We start from the raw sequence: 23,573 nt of genomic DNA, 5'->3' as shown, positions 1-23,573 counted from the left end.
CAACTTTTCAATTCCAATGAGATGGATGAGGCCTGCGTTGGGCACACCTTTGGAACAAGAGGCAGGGGCCAGCTGCTCGTGCCCCAGCCTGGCTTCCCCTTCGGCCCCCCTGGGGATGCCCTCAGTCACTGGCTGGGCAAAGGAGGTAGTGTTCTGGGGAGGCGGGCTAGAACTCCCACACGGTTTGCGTGAGGTGGCCTTCATCTCTTTGAGGGACTGCAGGAATCATTTGTGCTCTGTTGGAGGGTTGGACTAATCCTGGGGGTACTGGCAGGGACGGTTCCCCAGTCCTCTGAGGGACAAAGCAAATAGCCCCTACCAGGGCAGAACCACTGCACTATGGCAGCCCAGATGAGGAGATTATAAAACAAATGGACACAGAGGGGCTAACACAGGCCAAGCTGGAAAAATCCAATTGTGGTAGCAAAGGCTACTTTGAAGGTGGATGTGGTGGCCCTAGACGTTGGACTGCTAGATGAGGATCAAAGCAGGCTAGCTACCAGGTTGCCGAGATTGCATCTGCAATCAAGGATTTGAAGCCTCAGACATCAGACCTGCAGAAGCAAGTGGAGGAACAGACTGACCGAGTTTGGTTCCTTAAGGGAAGAGGCAAGGAGCCTGATGTGGGCTTTATGGAACAATTCACAGATTATCTGAACCTGCAGGGGCGTGGAGGGCTGCAGCTTCATTCAGACCATTGAATCATGGCTTTCTGCAAAAATGGTCGCTCAGAGTCCATCAGCTTATATTGTAGTCGAGAGAGTCACAAGGGTCCCTGCGAAATGCGCCTGCATGCTCCCCTCCACAATCTGTTGTTGCCAAGGTATTAACTTTCCAAAATAGAGACTTGATCTTGTAGCTGACCCTAATAGAGGGCTACTTTGCTCTGCAAGAAGGAAAGGTCATGATTTTCCTCAACTATTCAGGTGCAGCTAAACATTGTAATACCCGCTATAAGGGAGTTTAAAGGAAATTGAGGTATCTAAATATGAAATATGCCCTTTTGTTGGCAGCAAAGCTAAAAATAATTCTGAAGCAGTGCACATACTTCTTCTCGAAAATTGAGCCCACGTGGGACTGAACTGATAAACATGCACTATATTGAGGGAGAGGCACAGGAGCATGGGGGGTCCCTGATAGACGGGGGCTTGAGGCCCACAGGTCCCCATCCTCATCTCAGACACTTCACGAACAGCAAGCTGCCATTGCTGTGAGTTAGCCAAGTGCACTTCCTAGTAGACACGTCACACTTCCCTTTTTCAGACAAGCAATCAGAGTCAGATCGCAACAGCAAGGCATCCATGCTACCCGCAAGGGTCACACTGCCAGCGACTGAAGAACTTCTGTGACTTACCCCTACCACATCCGCCCTCACGCAGTATGGGCCGAGAGAGTGACAAATTAGTTAGACCTGTAGTCCCATTGAGATTCAGTTTGAGGAGGGATGGGATCAGGTGACCCTATGATGAGAAGCAAGGGAGATTCACACAATTAAACAACACATTTCTTCTATTTCCATGGGCCCAGTCAGTGGGGATTTGAGTGGGATGACTCCCCACCCAGTTCTACCCCATGATGTGAGCCGAATTGTGGGCACACCATCTGACCAGTCCTGATATGCAAACTAGGACTGAGGAACAGGCTGGGCTACTGGGCAACAGGGCAATCGATCACGGTGTGGATGGCTGCAATGGGCCAGGCTCGCACCCCATCCGCAAGTTTCCAGTACGGAGTACATGTAGCAAATACACTTTTCTGGAATTACAGTTGTTTTTCTCATTGGATGGATTAGGGAAAAGAAGTGACAGATCTTTCGGCGGGAGGTGAGGGCGCAAGAGGGTATGGAGGTCCCAGGTTCCATTACAGTGCAGCTCAAAACACAGTGGATTGCACGCTGGCTAGCTGGCTGCAACTTGAAGGAACTAGCAGAGGGGAAGCAATGTAACAAAATGGCAGGTCTTCACAGTCACCTGCTTCACATCAACAGGATACAGAAGGATCTCCTAAGGCTCAAATCGGTGGCTCACCTCTGTTACTTGAGGGCTTTATGGAAGACTCCCACTGGGGCATCCTATGCTCTGGCAATTCCATTGCATGTCTTTCCAGCTTCCAAGGGAATCTGCTTGGTTAGAGAACTGCAGACCTGGGGCCTGAATGCACTGCACAGTTGGAGAACTGTTTCAGAGTGGGCGTCTTCTAGCGTTTGAGACATTGTCTAAGGGTGGGGTTCTACCTGTTGTGTAGTTTCTGTGGCATAAGGTTTTGCTGGCAGAGATGCGCACCCTATGGGGCACCATTGATACCGAACCACATGTGCACGAGTATGCACAGGCCATTTATACAATTGGGAGCGGCCATCTCTTGATCACATGGTTGTAGAAGGCTTACTGTATAGGGGAAGAGTATTGTTAGACCACCTGAAAGGTAAATGCGAGTCGACCCTTGGGAGGGAGCTTCACAACAAATAATGGGGCAGGATGTTAGAATAACCGTTGGAAATAGCTCCCAGTTCCAGGCTTCAAAACCTACAGTGTCTCCACCTGCACAGGGCATACTTAACCACCAAAGTAATTGGCCACATAAACCAGTGGGCCAGGCTGACTCCAATTCACAGCAGATTGGTTGGCCATGCTGTGGTCCTCTTTTGGAAGGCAGTGGGTAAATACGCTGACACTAAAACACAGTCAAAATATTAAAACAAACTTCAAAGCTGTGTGCTGAATTTTACCCCTCAGTTCAAAACGAGCAGAGTTCAAACGTGATTTGCTGAACTCCTGTTGATATATTAGCTGAGCGCACCATCACAATGCATTGAAAGACGGGCCCTTGTGTACGTCAGTGGGTTAGCGCAGTTATAGGGTTGATGTCCAAGGAAAGTCAAGCCCTGCAGAGAAGAGGCAAGGGGACTCAGAGAGTACCAAAATCACAAGGCTTCAAAGAAGTTCCTTGACCCAGGCAGTCAAAACTGATGACAAATGTGCATTAGCACAATGATTGGGTACTCAAATTGATCACAGGTGGCCATGCTGTGAGCTCTTTCACCCTTCCACGCCAATAAATGATATCCAATCCATTCCCCCCCCCCAGCACTTGGAGTCTAAATGAGTTTGTGGGTATCTCTTGCTCCTATTGCCAATCGCAGGACACAAACTGATGAGAGGTTTTTTAAAAAAACACAATGTACTTGACCTGAATTATGAGCTGTAAGTATCATGCAAAAATACCCTGTACTGTAAAAATTTAAATATTTTTTTTGGTTGCATTATTCTCCGGTCGAAAAGAAGATCAAATGAAGTGTGAAAGATGTAAACTGACGGCTTGCAGTTGATCAAAAGACGTATTTATTCAAGTATAGCTGGTAAAGAAGTTTACTCCAGTATTGGAACTCTCATAGTCACATGCTTGAATCATTCCCCATTGTTGAGATGGGAGTCCCTGCTACCACGTAGTAGTAATACCATGATAAAGATAGAGCAAGAAGGCCCTAGACCCTTCAAGTTTGCAGTCTATCAGAGTCAATTTAAAAAAGAGACTAAACGTACCCCTCAGCCAATCATGCTGCAATGCTCTTTTGAAAACTCCTGAGAGAAGCTCCAGTCTCTCAGATTTTCTATTGCACGTTGTGCTATGGAGTCTCCACTGAGCTCTGCTCAGCTTCTCAACATTTGAATACTTTATAAGAATACAGTCTCATTTTCTCTACTGCTCTGAAGGTTTCCACCTTCAGTACTTACAGTTTCACCTTATAAGATGGCTAACATCATGTCTGACAAGGAAAAGAAAAGTCTCTTCAGACCCTGTAATACTTGTGGCAGAAAGAGGTTACATTCTAAGGACCCACATCAGGTCTGAATTTATTACCTCTACCTAGATCATTCTGCAAAAGACTGTAAGGTATGTTGTACCTTTTCTATGAAAACCTTAAAGGACAGAGAAGGAAGGCTGCTTATATGGCTCCAAAAGCGAGCAGTGAGGACTCCTCTACATCTTCCAGGAGATCCCACAAGACAGAGATCACCCCATGCTAGATCCTACTTAGAGAAACCCAAAAAAGCCTAAAAAAAGACCCCTTCAGTGTCTTACAAAGGTCACAGCTTTCCAAATTCTCTCACAGATCCAGTCATTCATCAGTAAAGAAGAGAAAAGAACATTCTACATCCTTTGAAAAGACTAAAGCATCCTCCTCAGAGCTGCCTACACCACCTCCTAAGGTCTCCCACACTTCTTCCTCAACTCTGCCTGCCAGCAAGTCGTCGAAGAGCACCTCATCGTTGACAAGAGCATTAACGAGCACCCCACCATCGACTAGAGCATCGTTGCTGACACCATCAATGATATAAACGTACACAGCATCCTCAACGATGATGACAGTCACCATCTTTTCTCTACCTGCATCGACCTCCTTCTCAACGACGATATTGACGACAACAGCGCCTGTGATTAAGCCATTGATGCTCAAGATGGCCTCTTTCTCGTCGCCGAAGACTCTGATGACATCTGATACATCCTCCACCACTCTGACGACAGCCCCGTAGATGACAGGAAAAAGATTCAAACATCAGAAATCGAGGCTGTTGACCCTGCGCACACCTCTCCTAGTAAGTTGACTCCCCTCATGCCAACTCATTTGCTAGAGGAGGAAGAGAACTCGTGTTAGAAATGTGGTCTTTGGTTGAAAGTCAGGTTACCCCCTGTTCAAGCAAGGACCCTCACTCTAGTCAGGGTTAAAGAGAATCACCCTCAGCTAACCCCTGCTTACCCCCTTGGTAGGTTGGCAGATCAGTAGGCTTAACTTCAGAGTGCTAGGTGTAAAGTTTTTGTACCCACACACACAGTAACTTAATGAAAACACTACAAAATGGCACAGCACCAGTTTAGAAAAATAGGAAATATTTATCTAAACAAAACAAGACCAAAACGACAAAAATCCACCATACACAATTCAAGTTATCAATTAAAAATCAAAAGGAGTATTTAAGTAGTTTTAAAAACACACTAGCGCTGCTAGAGTGAAAATGTACCTGGTGTGTGTCAAAAATAACCCAGCACAGGCGGGTGTGCGTCAAAAATAACCCCGAACGGGCGGGTGTGGGTCAAAAATAACTCCGCACGGCGGTACTTGAGTCAAAAATCCAGCCGCACAATGATCCGAAAATCCCGCAGCGCAGGTTGTGATCTCCCAGCCTCCGTCAGCGATGCTGTGCGCCGTTTCTCCTGCTCCGTGTGTCGATTCTTCGGTCGCTTTTCCTGCGAGCGTCGTTTCTCAGCTGCGTAGCTGGCGGCGCGTCATTTTTTCAGCCGCAGATCGGATTCGCGTCAATCTTTTCCCCGCACGGCGCTCTGCTTGTGGATTTTCTTGTCTTTAGGCTGCCAGCTTCTCCTTTTAGGGTCCCAGGAACTGGATGGGCAACACAGGGCAGAGTAGGAGTCTCTCCAAAGACTCCAGGTGATGGCAGAGAGAAGTCTTTGCTGTCCCTGAGACTTCAAACAACAGGAGGCAAGCTCTAAATCAAGCCCTTGGAGATTTCTTCTCAAGATGGAAGGCACACAAAGTCCAGTCTTTGCCCTCTTACTCTGGCAGAAGCAGCAAATGCAGGATAGCTCCACAAAGCACAGTCACAGGCAGGGCAGCTCTTCTTCCTCAGCTATTCAGCTCTTCTCCAGGCAGAGGTTCGTCTTGGTTCCAGAAGTGTTTCTCAAGTCTGTGGTTTTGGGTGCCCTTCTTATACCCAATTTCTCCTTTGAATTAGGCCTACTTCAAAGTAAAGTCTCTTTGGAATGTGAAATCCTGCCTTGCCCAGGCCAGGCCCCAGACACTCACCAGGGGGTTGGAGACTGCATTGTGTGAGGGCAGGCACAGCCCTTTCAGGTGTGAGTGACCACTCATCCTCTCCCTCCTAGCACAGATGGCTCATCAGGATATGCAGGCTACACCCCAGCTCCCTTTGTGTCACTATCTAGTGTGAGGTGCAACCAGCCCAACTGTCAAACTGACCCAGACAGGGAATCCACAAACAGGCAGAGTCGCAGAAATGGTATAAGCAAGAAAATGCTCACTTTCTAAAAGTGGCATTTTCAAACACACAATCTTAAAATCAACTTTACTAAAAGATGTATTTTTAAATTGTGAGCTCAGAGACCCCAAACTCCACATGTCCATCCGCTCCCTAAGGGAATCTACACTTTAATCAGATTTAAAGGCAGCCCCCATGTTAACCTATGAGAGGGACAGGCCTTGCAACAGTGAAAAACAAATTTAGCAATATTTCACTGTCAGGACATATAAACCACATTACTATATGTCCTACCTTAACCATACACTGCACCCTGCCCTTGGGGGTACCTATGGCCTACCTTTGGGGTGCCTTACATGTAAGAAAAGGGAAGGTTTAGGCCTGGCAAGTGGGCACACTTGCCAAGTCGAATTCACAGATAAAACTGCACACACAGACACTGCAGTGGCAGGTCTGAGACATGATTACAGAGCTACTTATGTGGGTGGCACAACCAGTGCTGCAGGCCCACTAGTAGCATTTGATTTACAGGCCCTGGCACCTCTAGTGCACTTTACTAGGGACTTATGCCAATCATGAATAAACCAATTACATACAATTTTGCACAAAGAGCATATGCACTTTAGCACTGGTTAGCAGTGGTAAAGTGCTCTGAGTTCAAAAGCCAACAGCAACAGGTCAGAAAAAATAGGAGGCAGGAGGCAAAAAGATTGGGGATGACCCTGCATAAGCAAAAAAAAGTCCAACAACTCGGATATTAAAGGGCCATATGGGATCGAACACAGTCCCTCCCAGTTAAATGTAAAATGTCAGGAGGAAGAGGATGAATGTTATGACATTTATCATACACTAAGGGGAGCAGATACTTTGGGCCCAGTTCACAAAGATTAACCTATGAATAAGTGTGCCTTGCCCATGTAATGCTTCTGGTGTGCTCGTGAATTGCAGCAATACTGCAAGAGAGTGTCACACCAGAATCTATGTGAATGGGACCATCATACACACAACTAACACACATACCCTAGCTTCACTGGAGGGTGGGTTTGTGTTGCCTGTACATTTTGCTGATGGGACAATGCCTTCTTACCTTGTCTCTTTCTCCTTACCAATTATGCTGCACCCACAACATCACAAGCCAGGTCTTTAATTTTAAACGTAGAAAGCCTAATGTCAGAATTTCCAGATCTTTTCACTGTTCTTTGAAGCTTGTTATCTCAGGTGTGCCTGATCACCCTCCACATTCATTTCAGTATTTCACACTTTTTTCCCTTTATGTCAACTCAAACCATGCAAATGTTAGTACAACTTCTGATACCCCAGCAGAATTATTACCATCTGCCGGCATCATATCATGACACTACTCCATACATTCGGGTAATCTCAGCCTCTGAAGGCAGAGAGTCAAAAGTTTAAAGTACCAGCGCCTTGAAGAATGAAAACACCATTTAAGGCACATGGCGAGACTTGGGCTTTCCGCCCGTTTAGACTCTCATTGAGATGTTTTACAGGAAAGAAACAAAAAAGCGTACAGTGAGCACCATGGTACCTACAAAATTGATTTTTATTGAGCATGGGCTATTACCAGCTCAATTTAGTTTATGAAAATTGTTTTATATTATATCTAAGACCGGCAATTTACCTACATCCGTCAATGCAGGTGAAGAACTTGAGGACTTTGTACCACTAGGCATCTCTTCAGCACTATTGTTCCCCAGAAATCCATTTTGATTTCCACTCTCTCACTCACTCTTTTATACCAAATTTTGCCAAAACTCCAGTGCTTAATATGCAAAAAAATATGTATGTGCTGAATGCCGGAGTCGTGGAATAAATACCAAGGCTGCCTAGTCTTGATTCAAACACACAACTCTTCCTCTACATCCTCACACTCACTCGCTCTTTATCTCACTCTTACAGGTTAAATTTTTTTTTATTCTTGCTTTCCACCTTTATCACTGTTTTCCTATTTTAATGTTCCTTCTTGCTCCCTTTTATGACCTTCTCTCTCCTAAACTGTGTCAAGGTCTGAAAAAGAAAATAAGTCCTGGTCCCTAAATTGAATGCCAGTGCCTGCAACCACTGGCACAAAATATGCACTGAAAAATTCACCATAGTTTCAGCTCTTCTTCCAGTCTGTCCTGCAGTTGTTCTTAATATGAAGCATCCTACCTTTCTGATCCTTGTCCTTCCCATACCAAGAACTTGTTTTAGTCAATCCCATTAACACCACTTTAGTCGCAAATTTCTCTTCTTCCTTGGTTTTAGACAGTCGGTTGTACATCTCTTATTCCATAACCTTTAGCAAATTATAGAAGGAACCATAATTTGCGTATTATAAGAAAAGTGTGGGGAAAGTATTCTATTTGACAAGGTCAATAGAGGAACATTTTCCATTTTCAAAGCAGTGGAAACAATGAAATTATCAAAACATGATAGGTAACGTGGTAAACACCACAAAATATTAGGCACAGTAAAAGAAATGAGTATGAGGATATTGTTCATAACCTGGCTAAAAGGAGGACCATCCTGCCATGTTCTGCATGATCTGATGATTAGGTACCTGGGAGTGGAACTTGAATTAAGGCTGCATGTTTGCCTAGAGAACTTTGGACATGGCCAAAGTCCCTGCAAAGTGGATTCTAGAGACAGGGCATCAACAAAAAACACACCCTGCGCTTAGAGGCTTCTGGTGGAGTCGGAAGGTTGTGCATAGCAGGGTTTGGAGAGAATGGACCATCACATACAATGGCAAAATGTTGTGCCCACTGAGCATGTGTGCACCATGAGCTCTCAGGGTCAGGCTGACTATGGGGTCGTGAAACTGCTCAAGAGCCTCTTGTGAACAGCTAAAGGCCATGCGCTGCTGATTAACGGGGACAGATCGACAGGGAACTGTGCATATATTTTGACCATTGACCATTGAGCATGGTGGATGACAATGGCTAACATACCCGGAGGTCAGGGATAGTCACTAATTTCAAGTCTTTACTGAAAATCACTAACAGATCGTTTCTAAAAGGAAAATATGGATCTTTACTGTGGTCAATAAGTATTTTGTTTACATAAAATCACTCAACTACACAGCTGTGCATACTTAACTCTTTTACCATTCTGAGGTCGAGAGTAACCCAAGCGCGAGGGAAATCAGAGTTCTTCTCTGAATTGGGACATTGAGACACTCCATTTGAAGTGTGGGGTCTGTGAAACAATTTTGGGATGTCTGGGTGATTGTTAGTGATGCAGGACTGGATACAGAGAACTGTTTTTTCTCTTCATTGCATGACCTTTAAATAGGCCAACCCGTGAAGCGAAAAAGCACGCCTCTCTTAACCCTTTAAAGGGGCCCTGCAGCGAAGAGGAAAAAATTTATCTTTTGACCCTGTCCTGCATCACAAACAATCTCCATTGAGAGGCATTCTAGAATGTTGCTTTGTTTGATCAATCAATTAATCAGGAATTTGTAAAGCGCACTACTCACCCGTGAGGGTCTCAAGGCGCTGAGGAGGGGGGGTAAGGGGTGGGGGGAGAGATGCTGCTTATGCTCGAACAGCCAGGTCTAGAGAAGTTTCCTGAAGGTAAGGAGGTCTTTGGTCTGGCGCAGGTGGGTGGGAAGAGTGTTCCACGTTTTGGCGGTGAGGTGAGAGAATGATCTACCGACGATCGTAGTTCTGCGGACGTGTGGGATGTTTGGGAGGGCGAGGTCGGCGGAGCAGAGATGTTGGGTCGGTGTGTAGAAGGAGAGCTGTCTGTTGAGGTATTCTGGTCCAGTGTTTTGCAGTGCTTTGTGAGCGTGGGTGAGCAGTTTGAATGTGATTCTCTTGTTGACTGGGAGCCAGTGCAGGTTTCTCAGGTGGTCTGTGATGTGGCAGTGGCGGGGGATGCCAGGATGAGGCGTGCAGAGGCATTCTGGATGCGTTACAGCCTCTTCTGGAGTTTGGCCGTGGTTCCTGCATAGAGGGCATTGCTGTAGTCCAGTTTGCTGCTTACGAGGGCTTGGTTGACTGTTCTTCTGGTTTCGGTGGGTATCCATTTGTAGATCTTTCAGAGCTTTCAGATGAAGTATGCCTAGGTTTTTCGGACATCATTCATTGGATGACCCTTGTAAAACACACAAGGGGTCAATATATATTTCTGGTAAGATGGCGTTTTGGATAATTCAAGATGGTAACTTGTACTACCTTGTGTTCAAATGAGCTTTTCATCTTTTTTTCTAGAATTCTGGGGTATCAAAAAACAAATGTTGGTTTGAATCCAGGCGCCCAGATCAAAAAAGTGGGGTGCATGCAAAAGAGATGGATTTCCTTGCAGCGGGGTGACACTGCTTCATTTAACCTTATCATAGGTGGTACAGCCATACCTGTCTCAAAAGGAGAAATAAAACATAGCCCGCTGTGAGGGTCTACAGGTCTCGTAGGCATAGGATTGTAGTGGAGTTCTATTATACATAACAGAACATAACTGAAAGAAATTGTTCATTTTATTTTGTCTCCTTGTTGAGGACTGACCGCTTCTGGTAACGACTGTGACAAAGTGGGACAGTAAATAATGGTTAATTTAATGATATGTACCATACTTCACTGACTTGATGCATTATGATATGTGCATAGTCTCTATCAGGACACAACATGTTAGCTGTATGTTTTTTACCATAGTGGTAGTTTGCAGGACTCCTGATCACACATCTTTCACTTTACAGGAATATTTCATTTGGTTCAGATCAAGAAGGTTGGGAAACAGGAGTTTAAACGAGAAGCACACAACTTCAGACTCGTCACAAGAACAAGTGAAGGTACTTAAATACGAAACTTTACAAATTAGAAACAGGCGCGGTTTTCAAAGTTACTTGGATGCCACCTGTATTAAATGTTGATCTTAAGTGTGGATTACTTTATTTACTAAAACACATGAGCTTATAGTAGTTCAACACTTACCACATGGTTGTACCTTCTTTAGATTGTTGAAATAAAAAAAGAAAAAAAAATCCACTAATAATGTCAGCTTTTCTGGTATGTTTTTGGTTATTTTGCAACATATTACCTTTTTTAATTCATTGTGTTATGTCAGTTATAGGGTTATACATTTTCTAAGTGTTATATGTTTTGTCAGTTATAAGTACTCTAAATATTATTGTCTAACAAGTTTTATTTATTTGTCAGGATGCTTTATTATGGTAACTGTATAATAATTTCTTCAAGAGTAAGGCAGCCATGTGAGACAACTACAGGTGGGTGGTAAACTCTGCTTCGCCGGCAGAGTTGTCAGAGTTTTGCCACTCTGCGCTTCGCTTGGAGTGTGGAGTCCTGTAAAAACTTCTCCTTTACAGAGATTAAATACAACGGAGAAAATGTCATCTTTGAAGGTGGGTTTTCTCCTGACATAGATTTTTCCTTTGTCAGTGTTCTCTTTGTCGATGGCAAGGTCGTCGTTGATTGTATCATCGATGGTAGCATCATCAACGGTATCATCGGTGGTGTCTTAATTGGCAGGGATGCCGATGATATCATGGTCGACAAGCTCATCGTCGACGTTATCATCATCGATGAGTCCTTTGTTGACGGTATCATCGTTGACAGTGTCATCGATGAGTCCCTCGGCGACTGTATCATTGTTGAACACAGCTTCAATCGCAACTGTGAGTATTGTGATGTGGACGGGATCTTTGTCGTCAGTGGTAAGCTGAGGAAGGAGGTCGTCGACTGGCAGGTCAGTATCCTCGTTGTGATAACAGTCGTCGATGTCAGCATTGACAACAATATTATCATATGAGATGCTGATGTAGTAAAGGTAGATGTAGCTGTCGTCGTTACTGTAGATGTGGTCGTTGACGAGCACATTGTCGACGGTGCATTCGTCGCCGAGGGTTCATTTTTCTTGGTTTTTGTCATCGACGGCACATTGTAAAGCATGTTTTGGAAGTGCTTCTTTCAGGAAAGGAGTATTAGGCTCAGAGCGAGTGTGTTCTAAGGCAAGATTTTGTTTCTTGGAGGATGAAGGAAGGTCCTCGTGCCTCTTTTCGTGCCCATTAGTTGTATGTTCTGATTTTTGAATGACCTTTGCAGGTGGTTCTGATGTGATTTTTTCCCCAGATTTAGGTCTTTTAAAGGAAGATTAAGTCTGTGAAGAGTAATCACTTTCCTCTTCAGATAAGGGGCACTCTTTGGTCTTTAGCTTTTGTAGCCACAGCAAAAGTCTGCCTTCCCTGTCTTTTAGAGTCTTCTGAGAAAAGGTGCGACAAATGTTACAGTCTCTCACCTTATGCTCTGGATAGAGGCAATAAATGCATTCTTTTTGTGGGTCATTCAAATGAAGCCTCTTCTTCCCACAGGTGTCACAGGCTCTGAAAAGTCCTTTCTTGGTGAATTGGGGCATAGTGCCCAGTCAAACTCCGCAGGTAGTAGAAGAATTGATGTTTGGAAACAAATTCCTTTGAAAAAAGCTGAGAGGAAACTAGTAATTTGAGGACAGCTCAAGGAGACTCCCATCACACGACATGCTGTAGAAAATCTGAAGGAATCAGCCTCTGTTGAGAGTGTCCTAGAGGGTACTGTGGCCTGGTTGGCTAAGGTTTGTGGTTTGGTCCTTTTTTTAAAAGGACATAGATAGACTATAAAACCTATGGTTCAAAGCTAGTCTATTTATTATAGTAATGCACATTGCTTTTCTATAGTTCCCACTTCGACAACGGGAAATGATTCAAGCATGTGAATCTATGAAAAATACCAATACTGAAGAACTACAGTTACAGGTAAGTAATTCATTTTCTTCTTTCATCTGCTAATCTGAGAGCCCCAAAGTTTCCTGCTACTGTCTTCTGTGTAAACAACAACCAGGCTTGGATATTCCCATCTGAACCGGTGGCTACAGTTGTCAGACAGTCTGTCTTAATTGCAAGCACTGTTATTTTCTTCCCCTCATTGTTGATCTTCTTGCACAAGTCGGCAGTGGATTATATGGGCCCTCTATTTCATTTAGACAACTCTACTTATCAGTGGTGTAAGAAGTTGGGTTTTGCATAGTGAGTCATTTCCTGATTTACATGCTGTGCATTATTATGCCATCTAGTGGTGAGTCCAGGATAGTCTCCTTGTAGTCTCTCTTCTCTTTTTATTTCAATGGCACTATCTACCATTTGGGCTTAAACCCCTCTTTGAGTGATGTCAGATGTATACCCCAGAAATCCTTTGACGTAGTCTCCATCTTCAGATTCTTTTTTCTGCTGTTGGGTCTTGAAGCCTAAGGGAGTGCTCTGGAGTTCAGGAAGAACAAACTGTGCAGAGGAAGATAGTTTTCCATCAAAAACCACTGCCCATGGAAGGGGATCTATGATGACCGGTAAAAGAAGGAAAAGCACCAAAAGAACACTGAAAACCACAGTGAAACACCACAGATGAAAAGACTGACACACCAAGACCGCATGATCAGAGAATAAGAAAGAGGCATAGAATGTACTCCCTTTTGCTCAAAGTGTCACCACTAGTATGCCCAGAAAGACAAGCATGAGGTCTGTAATCTCTGCCTCCCAAAGAATCACATTTGGTATGACTGCCCAACATGAGAAGAATTCTTGCAGAAGACCACCAGGGCAAGGCAAAAACAGAAGCGGGCACACTATGCCAAGGCATCAAAAACATGTGTGGAAGATGGCAAAAAGTGACTCGACACTGACCGCGAAAACCGGGTCAGCATCTGCACCAAAAAGTTGCTCGACACCTGCGCCAAACGTTGGTGAGCACCAGGCAACAAAGCACTCGACTTCGATGCTGTAGAGTTTTTCAACATCACAAGGAAGAAGGGGAAATAGACATTGCTGTGGTTACCACACTTTCCACCCTTCTGTGCTGATTGATGGACAAGGAAGCAGCAGAACCACAGGAGTTGCACCTTTCACAATAAAGGTTACTGTCTAAGGACTACTTTATTCTGTACTGTGAATCATGATGGATGTATTTTGAAACATACTGCAACACCTGTAGCAGTAAACTACTTGGTGTGACTGTACAGAGGGCGCTACTGAAACTCCAGTAAGTGGTTTCCCATAATTCTCGTCAATGGCTGGTGGTTTTGACCCATGGCTGCCCTGCTGTCCACCTGCCCAGAAATGAGGCAATTTACTCCCCTTGATCGCTCCACTCCAAGTACATTGAAACGCCTGTCACAAACCAACACCAGCTACACCCAGTCTATATCACAGTCTATCCTGTGCAGCAGAGCTTACTGCCTGGCACCCAAACATTTCTGGATAGCCAATACCTTCACCATATAGTCTTCTTTATGCACATCAGGGGTTGCCTCCAAGAACTAGTCTATGTCCGAGCTGTGCAACATCCCTCTATAAATTCTAAACTTTTCTGTTTACACATTTTGGCTGTGACTAGTAGGGAATAGCTGCAGTGACTGTAGAAAACATTTGTACACAAGTTAACCATTACAGTACATGGACTGCACACATATGAAGCAGGGGCTGACTGCATTATGTTTTATGGTATCCTCTATCCAAACTATACAAGAGAGTGTGTATCAGTGGTGGTTCCTTCCCTAGGGCATTGGAGCGTAGCCCCTATTGTGAGGCGCTGTGCCATGTATATTTTTTTTAAAAATTATGTGTGCCTCTGGCTGCCCGCTTCATACTTAATATGGTGCTGCCTGCAGGGAGAGCTGGCCAATCGGGGTGATTGTCAATACTGACAGGCACCCTCACCATGCCGTGCTAATTACCCCAGATATTGCGTCACTCATGACATCTTCTATGATATCATTGATAATATCAGTGTAACATTTTCAGTAAAATTAACTGCATGGTGAGGGCGGTAGTTATAATTACCTTAGGGCATGAGTTATATTTACTTGAAATAACTCTAACTACAACAGCTGAATTCCTGTGGTTTTCTGCATGTAAAATCTGAACCTAACTATAATATATATATATATATATATATATATATATATATATATATATATATATACATATACATATATATAGAAATTAATCAGTTACAGCCATACTTATCGCAAAAAATGAGAACTTGTGCCCTAAGGTAACTATAACTCTCACCCTCTACATGCGCTGCTAATTACCCCACATATTACATCAGTCATGACATTTTTTATGACATCATTGATAATATCACTGCAACATTTGCAGTAAAATTATTGATGAGAGAACTGTGTACAGCAAGGGTGCGAGTTATAGTATCCTTGGGACACGAGTTATAGTTTCTTGAGATAAGTATAACTATAACTTCTGACGTTTTATGGTTTTGTGTATGTAAAATCTGAACCTAACTATAAGGTCCCTGTAACCTTTGTTTTTTTTCAGTGAATATATATTCAAATATATGTATTTGAAGCTGTTTGTGCCATGCGTATATTGTATATATGTGAGAAAGTGAGTGAGTGTGTGTGGTGTGTGTGTGTCTTCACACATAATCTTCACAAATGCTTGTCTGCTGTAGGTGGCCCCAACAGTTGTATTTCTGGCCCCTTGTATGATCCCCTTGTCTGATCTCCCCCTGAAATCACTTCTAGAGATGCCTATCTTGCTGTGTTGAGCAGTAAACAGAGCTGGAATCCAGCTGATTGCGACTGGACTGCTCTCATATTGACTGGAGCACGGAGTCAGACTGAGAGGCGAGCAGGAGTGTGAGCAAGCACTAACAGTGCCAGGCAGCTGAAGGGTAGGTCAATCAAGATGGAGGAAAACAATAAACATTAGGGGCCGATAACCAATGCTAACTGGTAGTAAGCAGAGATCCACCACTCGGTCTTGCGAGATGGGGTCCCCAGGGCCTTTTCAAGACTGGAGGAGTGTGGACCCTGGGGCCCCACTACCTTTTTTAAAAACATAGGGACCTGGGGTTGGGCTGAAGGATATGAAGCCAGACCTTGCTGCCAGGCCCCGCGGCTAACCGCCCACCATGCACAGCCTTTGGCCAAGTGTAGCGGCACATGGATTAACGTGTGGTAATTAAATATTACTTTATGTTAAAAAAACCTAGAAATTCACTGAAAAAAACAAAGGTTAAAGGGACGTTATAGTTAGGAAATAGAATTTTTTTTAAACTTTAGAAAGTCACGTGCCGGACAGATGCTGCGTGTCTAGAATGGTCTTAAATATAACTACCAACAACGACCTGGAATTGGACCTTAAATCAGGAACTGAGTATAACAAGCAGTCTGTCAGTTAGGAATGCAGTGTTTCCAGCCTCTTGAGTTTCCGCTTCCCTGTTTTCCACATTCTCCAACCTCCATGCCGTATGCTAGATTGTTCGTCTCTGTAAAGTCCGAATCCTAACTGTTGCCCTATATAAGAGCAGCCATAGTGTCTATCCCCTTTGTACAACCCGAGTTGCATTGGTTTTACCACAGCAGCGCTCAGGCCAGGGATACCATTTGCATCCTGCCCATGCTTGAGGAAGTCCCTTTGTGTTCTCTCGGTCTCTATAGCTTTCCAGTCTACCTCGCCTTCCTCATTCCACAGACACTATGGGTGAACTATAGATGCGACGCTGAGCTCAAGATGGTTTCTCTTACTTCGCCCTTCTCTGTCTCTCTTGGCTTTACCTTTCCTTCACTTGCAGCATTGGACTCCCACATTCTGCTCAGGCTGGGTCTAGGCTGTTGATCCTAATTGCAGTCATGTTAATTCAGCTCCATAATACCTTTTGCTTTGCTTTTCTGGATAAATCTGACCATAATTAACATAGCGCTGTGGATAATAAGTCTAGACCCAAACTAATCTGCATTCTTGGTCCTTTTACATATCATACCAGAAACCCACAACTATATTCTCTCCTGGCTGGAGCCTCTACGTTTCACACTGGATCAAATTTGCAGTTTGTTTCCAATCGTGCAAGCTGGTTGACTTAAACCGACTATTATTTTACAGGCTACAGCTACTGTTAAGTGGATCCAGCGGTCACGATGATTCTGCTTTCCAGAATGAAACCCACTTAGCTTTGTTTTCAGAGCAGAGCATTACTGTGGTAAACCACAACTCTTGTAAAGTTATGGAAGCCTAACACAATCCACTTATGGAGAATGCAGGGATGTTATGAATTTCATCTGTGGGTTAAGGAAGTCTGCACTGCGAGTTTTGAGGAGACGCTTCTTCATGCTGGGATATTTTATGATGAAATGATGAAAAGAGACCATTTACAAGTTATGGTCCTTTTGGTAGGTCTAGAGTCCTCGGGCCATATGTACGAACACTTTTTCCCATAGGCACAGAATGGGTAAAAACCTTTGCTACATCTGGCCCCTCGTTCCACTTCCAGTGGGACTATAGTCTTTTTATGTCCTTTTGTCATCGCTGTATTTTTTGGTCGTGGATGTTAATATTGCCTACGATTCTGATTTACTTTCTCGAAAGGATTAGATTAATAATCCAACCACAGCAAAGTGGTCCAAGGCAAAGTTAGGAGAAATAAAAGCATTTCTCCTTTTATCACCAGCTTCAAACTGGTGTTATTTTTTGGTTCAAAACCCTGTCTGCTATTGTTTAGTAGATAAGATTTTGTGTCAAAGACCATGAGTTGTTGCATGGTAACACCCGTTTACCACCCATAGAATGCCCGCTTGATGCAGAAAACAAAACGCAGCACTTTGCACTGCTTTGTGTTACTTTCAGGAGGTTTTCTGGTGCAAAAAAGTTTTGCAGTAGAAAATAAATGTAAAAAAAAAAATTAAACTGGTTAACTGGTTTGCATCACTTTTGTGACACAAACCTAGTGCAAAACAAAATGCAAATCTGGGCCTTAGAGTTTCATCCTTAATGAGAAATACTTGAAGAGCACAGTTCAGGGTACCATTAATAATCTTCTGTCACAAGTTTCTCTTTTTAGGTGGATGCGTGCTGTCTGCAAAGACCTGCTGTATTCAGCAAAAGGACTTTGATCCCACCTGCTGCTTACCACTGGCTGATTGCAGCATCGCGCATCCTTGCGACCTCCTAACTGGTTCGGGCATCCCATGCCTCACTTCCATTCTTGGCAGAGGTGCACTGGCCAGTACAGTTTCCTTTCACTTTCATTGTTTATCTGTTGTCAGGGGGAAACTCTTTTTAAAATTATTTCCTGCCAGACTGGAGTATCCTGCTCCTTTTCTGATTTTGAAATGCTGTTTTACACGCCTGCTTCGGCTCATGTTCCGGTTTCAGGATGTTGTTTTACTTCCTGTATGCATTTACCCAAAAGGAGTATTTGTATTTATTAAAAAAAAAAATAAGCATGAGAGAACCGATGATATATTTATTTTTTAAAAAATGTAAGCACAAGAGAACTGATGTTGAGACTCAAACCTGGTTTCGCAGCTCCAAAGTTCGCAGCTCTGGCCGTTATACCACAAGTTTGCATTTTTGTTAAGAGCTCTATGGAAGCGGCTCAGTTTATGAGTAAATGGCACATTTCGCGTAGGCCAACATGAGCTTGTTTTTATCTTTCCACTCAGTCTCCACACCAGGGAGACGCTAGGCTTGTTTTTCATGGCTGGCGTGCATCTCTTCCTCTGGGCAAAGTTTCCATGTTTTGAGTGGGACTTGGGTCTGGCTAACTGAATATAGACACAGGATTGACCTATAAGGAAGTGGAAGATGTCCCAGCAGGCCAGAGCCTCTGACACACCAGTAGGGCCCCAGTCGAATTAGTCCCGGGCCTGACTCTGTCCTTTCTGGGTCACATGTTTGGGAGAACCTGAAACCTGTTGGCCAGATGTAACTAAAAGGAGGTAACATACATACACCAGTGGTTTTACCATGTGCCTAGTTACCTCATTGAATGAAGTATGGGTGGTTTCTGGGACACATTTTGAAACAGTAATGAGTCCGAGAATGTTTGTACGTCTTTGTGAATAGATGACCGACATTAAAGCAGGGACGTAACATGACTAAATTACATGGCTGTGATTGGCACCATGGTAATTCGTTCAGAATTGAGCTGGATTGACCAAAGCCTTGATGTACAGTCATTCACCCCCATATTAAAAAGATACTCCTGTGACGAGAAGCCCATTCCACTAGCCTGATTGTGCAGTTTCGCCATCTTGATTGCTTATGTGAGATGTCTTCAATAGTTTTTACAATATTACCACTTCATCTGTCTCCCTTCATCCCGTGCCAGAACTCAGATGGTTGCGTCAGCTGTTATCTTCTCAGTCAGCTGCAGATTATCCCAAACCCTGGTCAGTGGTTGTGAGTCTGATCTTTAGTTCATTGATGTCTTGGGGTGCTCAAGGTGAACGTAGTATTTCTCAAGCGCAGAGACGCATGTAAACGGATGTGCTTTGCATGCGCACAGCTGTGACTTCATATTTGAAGTTGCCCCCAGATGCTGTCCAGGAACCAGAACAAAGATACCAAACCTGTGTATTTTTCCTTGAAAATGCTCACTCAGGAATCCAAAGACACTTCCGGCCAGGCCTGCGTCTAAACCTTCAAACTGCGTGACTCTTTGAAATCAGCTTGTGGCAGAAGTGAGCAAGGATACCGAAAGTGATGTCATATGCAGATTAGACCAACCCGTCATCCGGAAGTGCTTTGTAAAGCTGACATTCAGCCCCTCATAGCTCCCATGCCACCACCAAACCATCTAGTTATAGCTGATTGGATAATATAGAATTTATAGCCCCTAGAGCTGATTGGTGACTGGGTTACAAGCAGACCACCTGATAGGCTGCAGGCCCCAGTGAGCTAAAGACCAGGCAGCCATTGACCTGTTGGGAAAAGCTCAATTTTTTTTCTGGAGGCCAGTTTCAGTCTGAGCTAGAGTAGACAAGGCGTAGCAAACCACAGCATCTCCTAAATCTAATTCCAACAACCGATATTAAGAATAAAAGGTATACTCCTGGAGGTGGAATGAGAACCCAGGGCAACATACCACTGTTTGTTGGACCAAAATGTAAAAGCACTTGTAATAATTTGCTTTTCTATCCTCAACTGATATAAATTGCCAATTGTGATCCATGAGCTGGACTCTCGTCTCGCTCAAGGAAAAGCTACTGTTCACAGGACCACAGCAGCTCACAGTCTGGTGGTGATTTCCCCTTCCCCAAAATTTAATTTGGTCTTGATTATTTTAACTCTTCTTCCAGTCCTTTATTTAGTCTTAGAAGATCGGGTGCTTGAGGGCTGTTGCATCCTTGATTACGCAGGGGTCTGACTGAGAAAGGCCAGAGCACCCCCAGTTTGGTATCTTGAGGGTTCTGGTTCCAGGGCCATGACATTCGTCCACAGGGGTAGCTCTGCTGTAGCAAGTGTTAGTTTTCATCCGGTACTGTGCATTCCTTTCCACATCTGGTGAATGGGCTGGAACTATACTTGTTTTTGCCAAACTTGAAAATCTTTAGGAGTGGATATGAAAGTCTCTGAGACCAGACACAACCTACTGTCAGTCAACAGAGGCTGTATTATCTTAATCTGTTGATTTATTCTTTTTTTTTTTTGTCCGGGGGTTATTAATGTTGTCTGCAGCTAGAATAAAACTAATTGGGTATTCCTCTGGGAATTGAGAACAAGGCTCTTGTACAGTTTTACTTGTTTATGAGGCAAGAAAAGAACAGTTATCACTTTACAATGCGAACAGCTCTAACTCGAGCAAATACGAAAACTGTTGCATTGCAAATGCTTGTTTTAATTTTCGGGAAGTTGGGAAACACCATGTTTATACCTTACTTAGATGAGAAGAACTGTTAAGCCAGAAACCTTTATGGATCACGTGACTGTGTTAAAGAAAATATATATGCTGTAAGCTCCATTGAGTCGAGAGATATGGTTTCTTCTTGGAGTCATGGCAACTGCATCCAAATCAACTGAGCCTGAGATCCGCCATTGAACCCAGGCATTGTCGTCTGACATTGTACCAGCCTTTATCATCAGATATCCTCATCAGCCACCTACTCAGACCACCGTCCAAAGCCACATACTGCATGGACTCTTCGTGAAGTGCTTTAGTGGTGCATATTGTGAGAGGGCGGGACCTCTTCCCAGTACATAATTGTGTAAACGGAGCCAAGAACTTTCATCAGTCTGAGACACGGTGGGTCTCACACTCTGTGATCCTGGGGGATGCTCATTTCACAGGTCGCTGGAGCGGCGCTATTTTATTGAGAGAAGAAAAATGTGTGGCAGGAACAAGCCCTGAGAGGGATGCACCCACCATTGAGCGGACAGCGGTCCCCCAGTGTGCACTTCAGAGGGTTTCTTCGGTATGAAGTTGACCTTCACTCCGTGCCTTGTGAAAGGCCAGGAGGGCCTCGTAAAAGAAGAGCAGTGGTTTCAAAACCTCGAGGTTACATCTCGCCAACCACCGTAAAACTGTTTTTATTTCAGTTAGAATACATCTGGATTTCGAAGAAAACTATTGCAGTCTTGGTGCGAAAGCAAGGCTGCAAGCATTAAAATTCATGATAAATGTTCCTGGGGTGTGCATGACGCTCCATCTTAAAAGGGGCCTCTGGGTGGCAAGATATATTGAAGCATCGTCTACCTTAGACGATGCTTCACTACATCTTGCCATAATGGCATCTTTCCCGGAAACACCTTATATTTGTCACCTCAACTACACGGTTATCCATGGTAACGAGTTCAATATTCCTTTGTGCTAGTTCATCAGAATTTTTTTTTGCAGACTGAAAATTCTATTTCTCAGGAACATACACACCCTTTAAATAATTAAACCGTTTGCTATTCCATTTCCAAAAGAAAGCATGCCGCAAATTTGCTGTAATCACAGACAGTAGCCCAAATGTTATGGACACAATTCACAAAGAAATTCGTGTCTGCATTTTATGCATGTAGATATACAAATGTTACAATTTCCCAAACCTTTCAAGGAGCACAAGCATTTCTAAGTGCATTTAGAAAACAGCGCCAGTCACAGACTTCCAGGAGTGCTCCTGAATTAAGGCTTTCCGGGAGCAGTTAAACACATGTAATTGTCTATAGTGAACAACGATGCATGCAAAAATGCTTTTTCCTATTTGCAATTGCACTTTTTTTCCCTCCTTTTTAAAGTTCCCTTTCCTTCATCTTCGTCAGTTTGATTGTATTTTCAACCCATTCTTAACCTGCAAATGAACTTGCTTCTTAACAGTGTAAATGTCCGAACGTTTACAGAATGGGAATGACAGCAAAAGTTTACGAATAGCCTCGAGTTCACGTTTGACAAACGAATATATATAGAGATAGATAGATAGTCAGACAGTCAGAGAGATAGATAGCTAGATATATATCACATAGGGGTGCTCGCACCTACAGCCCAAACTGCTGAACGTAATAACACGAAACTTGACATGAAAATAGAACTTTACTCAGAAAGTGTCCTTTTTTTGGTTTGGCGTAAATCAATTTCTGAACTGTTGCAGTACAACCATTAAAAAGATTATTGAGTGCACTTTAAATGTTTATCACTTTTGTGTATCTCTGCTGTTTGGGATTCGTTCATCCACTGAAAATACTGAAATTATAAAAAAAAAGTAATCTGATTATCCATGGGAGCCTTTTCTCCCATCAGTCCTTTCAAATCTATGGTTCCAAAGCTGGAATTGCAGATCTGAGAGTTCTCACTGACTGCTGCAAGAGAAAAAATAAATATCTCATTTCAGAACTTGGGGTACACCCTATGGGCCATTTTAGAATTTGGGGCACACCCCCAGCACTTGCAGCAGAAATTAAAAGGCCACATAGGGGCAGGATCAATAAACCTTGATCCCCAGGGAATCCTCCCTTGGGAAAAATAAAAACAAAGAACGTTTCACAAGAATTGAGGGATCAGCGGTAACGTTTTTGGGAACTGCGGCTCCCTGACATCTAAAATGACCACCATTCCGTTTATTAAAGGCTGTGTGCAGCGGGGATTGGATGTTTGCGATGGGTTGGGCCCGAGTCTTGTGGTCAATCTCCACTGTGCATGTCCGAGGCCATGTGCAGTGGAGGTTTGGGGGTTGACCACCCACAGTTGGTTGGTTGCAGGACCTCCTGGAGTCCACGCCATGTAGACTGCTTCCACGGCACACAGCTGAAGGTGGGTTGGGCACTGCAGGGTTTGATGATGCAAAGCCACACAGCACTCTGCCTTTGGCCATGTGTAGCTAGGGTTGGCCGCCCAAAACGGGTTGGCCATCCAAAGTGGGTTGGCCAATCCCCAGTGCATAACTCCTCTCACTCATTCCTAACTTACACACACTCTCACCCGCTCGCTCACTGTTTCTTTCATCCATCTCTTCTCGTGTTCTCCACTTTCACTCATAATCACTCGCTGTCACATTAAAAAACAACATATATTATTAACTTTTTTTAACCCTTAAAGTTGGTTCTGAAAATAATCTTTTGGGGAAAACAGAACAAAATGCAACTTGAACAATGGACAATCTATCTGGATACAGATATCTACATATTTTCCATGTCTCCTGGTGGAGAAACATTTGACTTTTCTGCACTTTTCCTCTTTTTTTTTCATAAAAGATAGCCTTGTGGCTTTCCAAGCAATGCAAGCCCACAGTTTCAAAGGAGGGATAAATCTACTTTTGTTCCTCCTACTGGACGTCTTCAGGGAACCGCTCTCTTGAGGA

At 43.8% G+C, this 23,573-nt stretch overlaps 1 protein-coding gene across 1 annotated transcript in view; it reads left to right on the top strand.

Moving 5' to 3' along the window:
* CHRDL2 (chordin like 2) overlaps positions 1-23,573 on the top strand; it is a 379,722-nt gene that overhangs the window by 268,777 nt on the left and 87,372 nt on the right. The window contains exon 10 of the mRNA XM_069203810.1: positions 10,711-10,803. Coding sequence (XP_069059911.1) covers positions 10,711-10,803 — 93 coding nt within the window. The remainder of the gene's footprint in view (positions 1-10,710; positions 10,804-23,573) is intronic.

Source organism: Pleurodeles waltl, chromosome 8 (assembly GCF_031143425.1).
Source record: "Pleurodeles waltl isolate 20211129_DDA chromosome 8, aPleWal1.hap1.20221129, whole genome shotgun sequence".
In the NCBI taxonomy this organism is placed as follows: domain Eukaryota; kingdom Metazoa; phylum Chordata; class Amphibia; order Caudata; family Salamandridae; genus Pleurodeles; species Pleurodeles waltl.
This window is presented reverse-complemented; position numbering and strand designations above follow the sequence as displayed.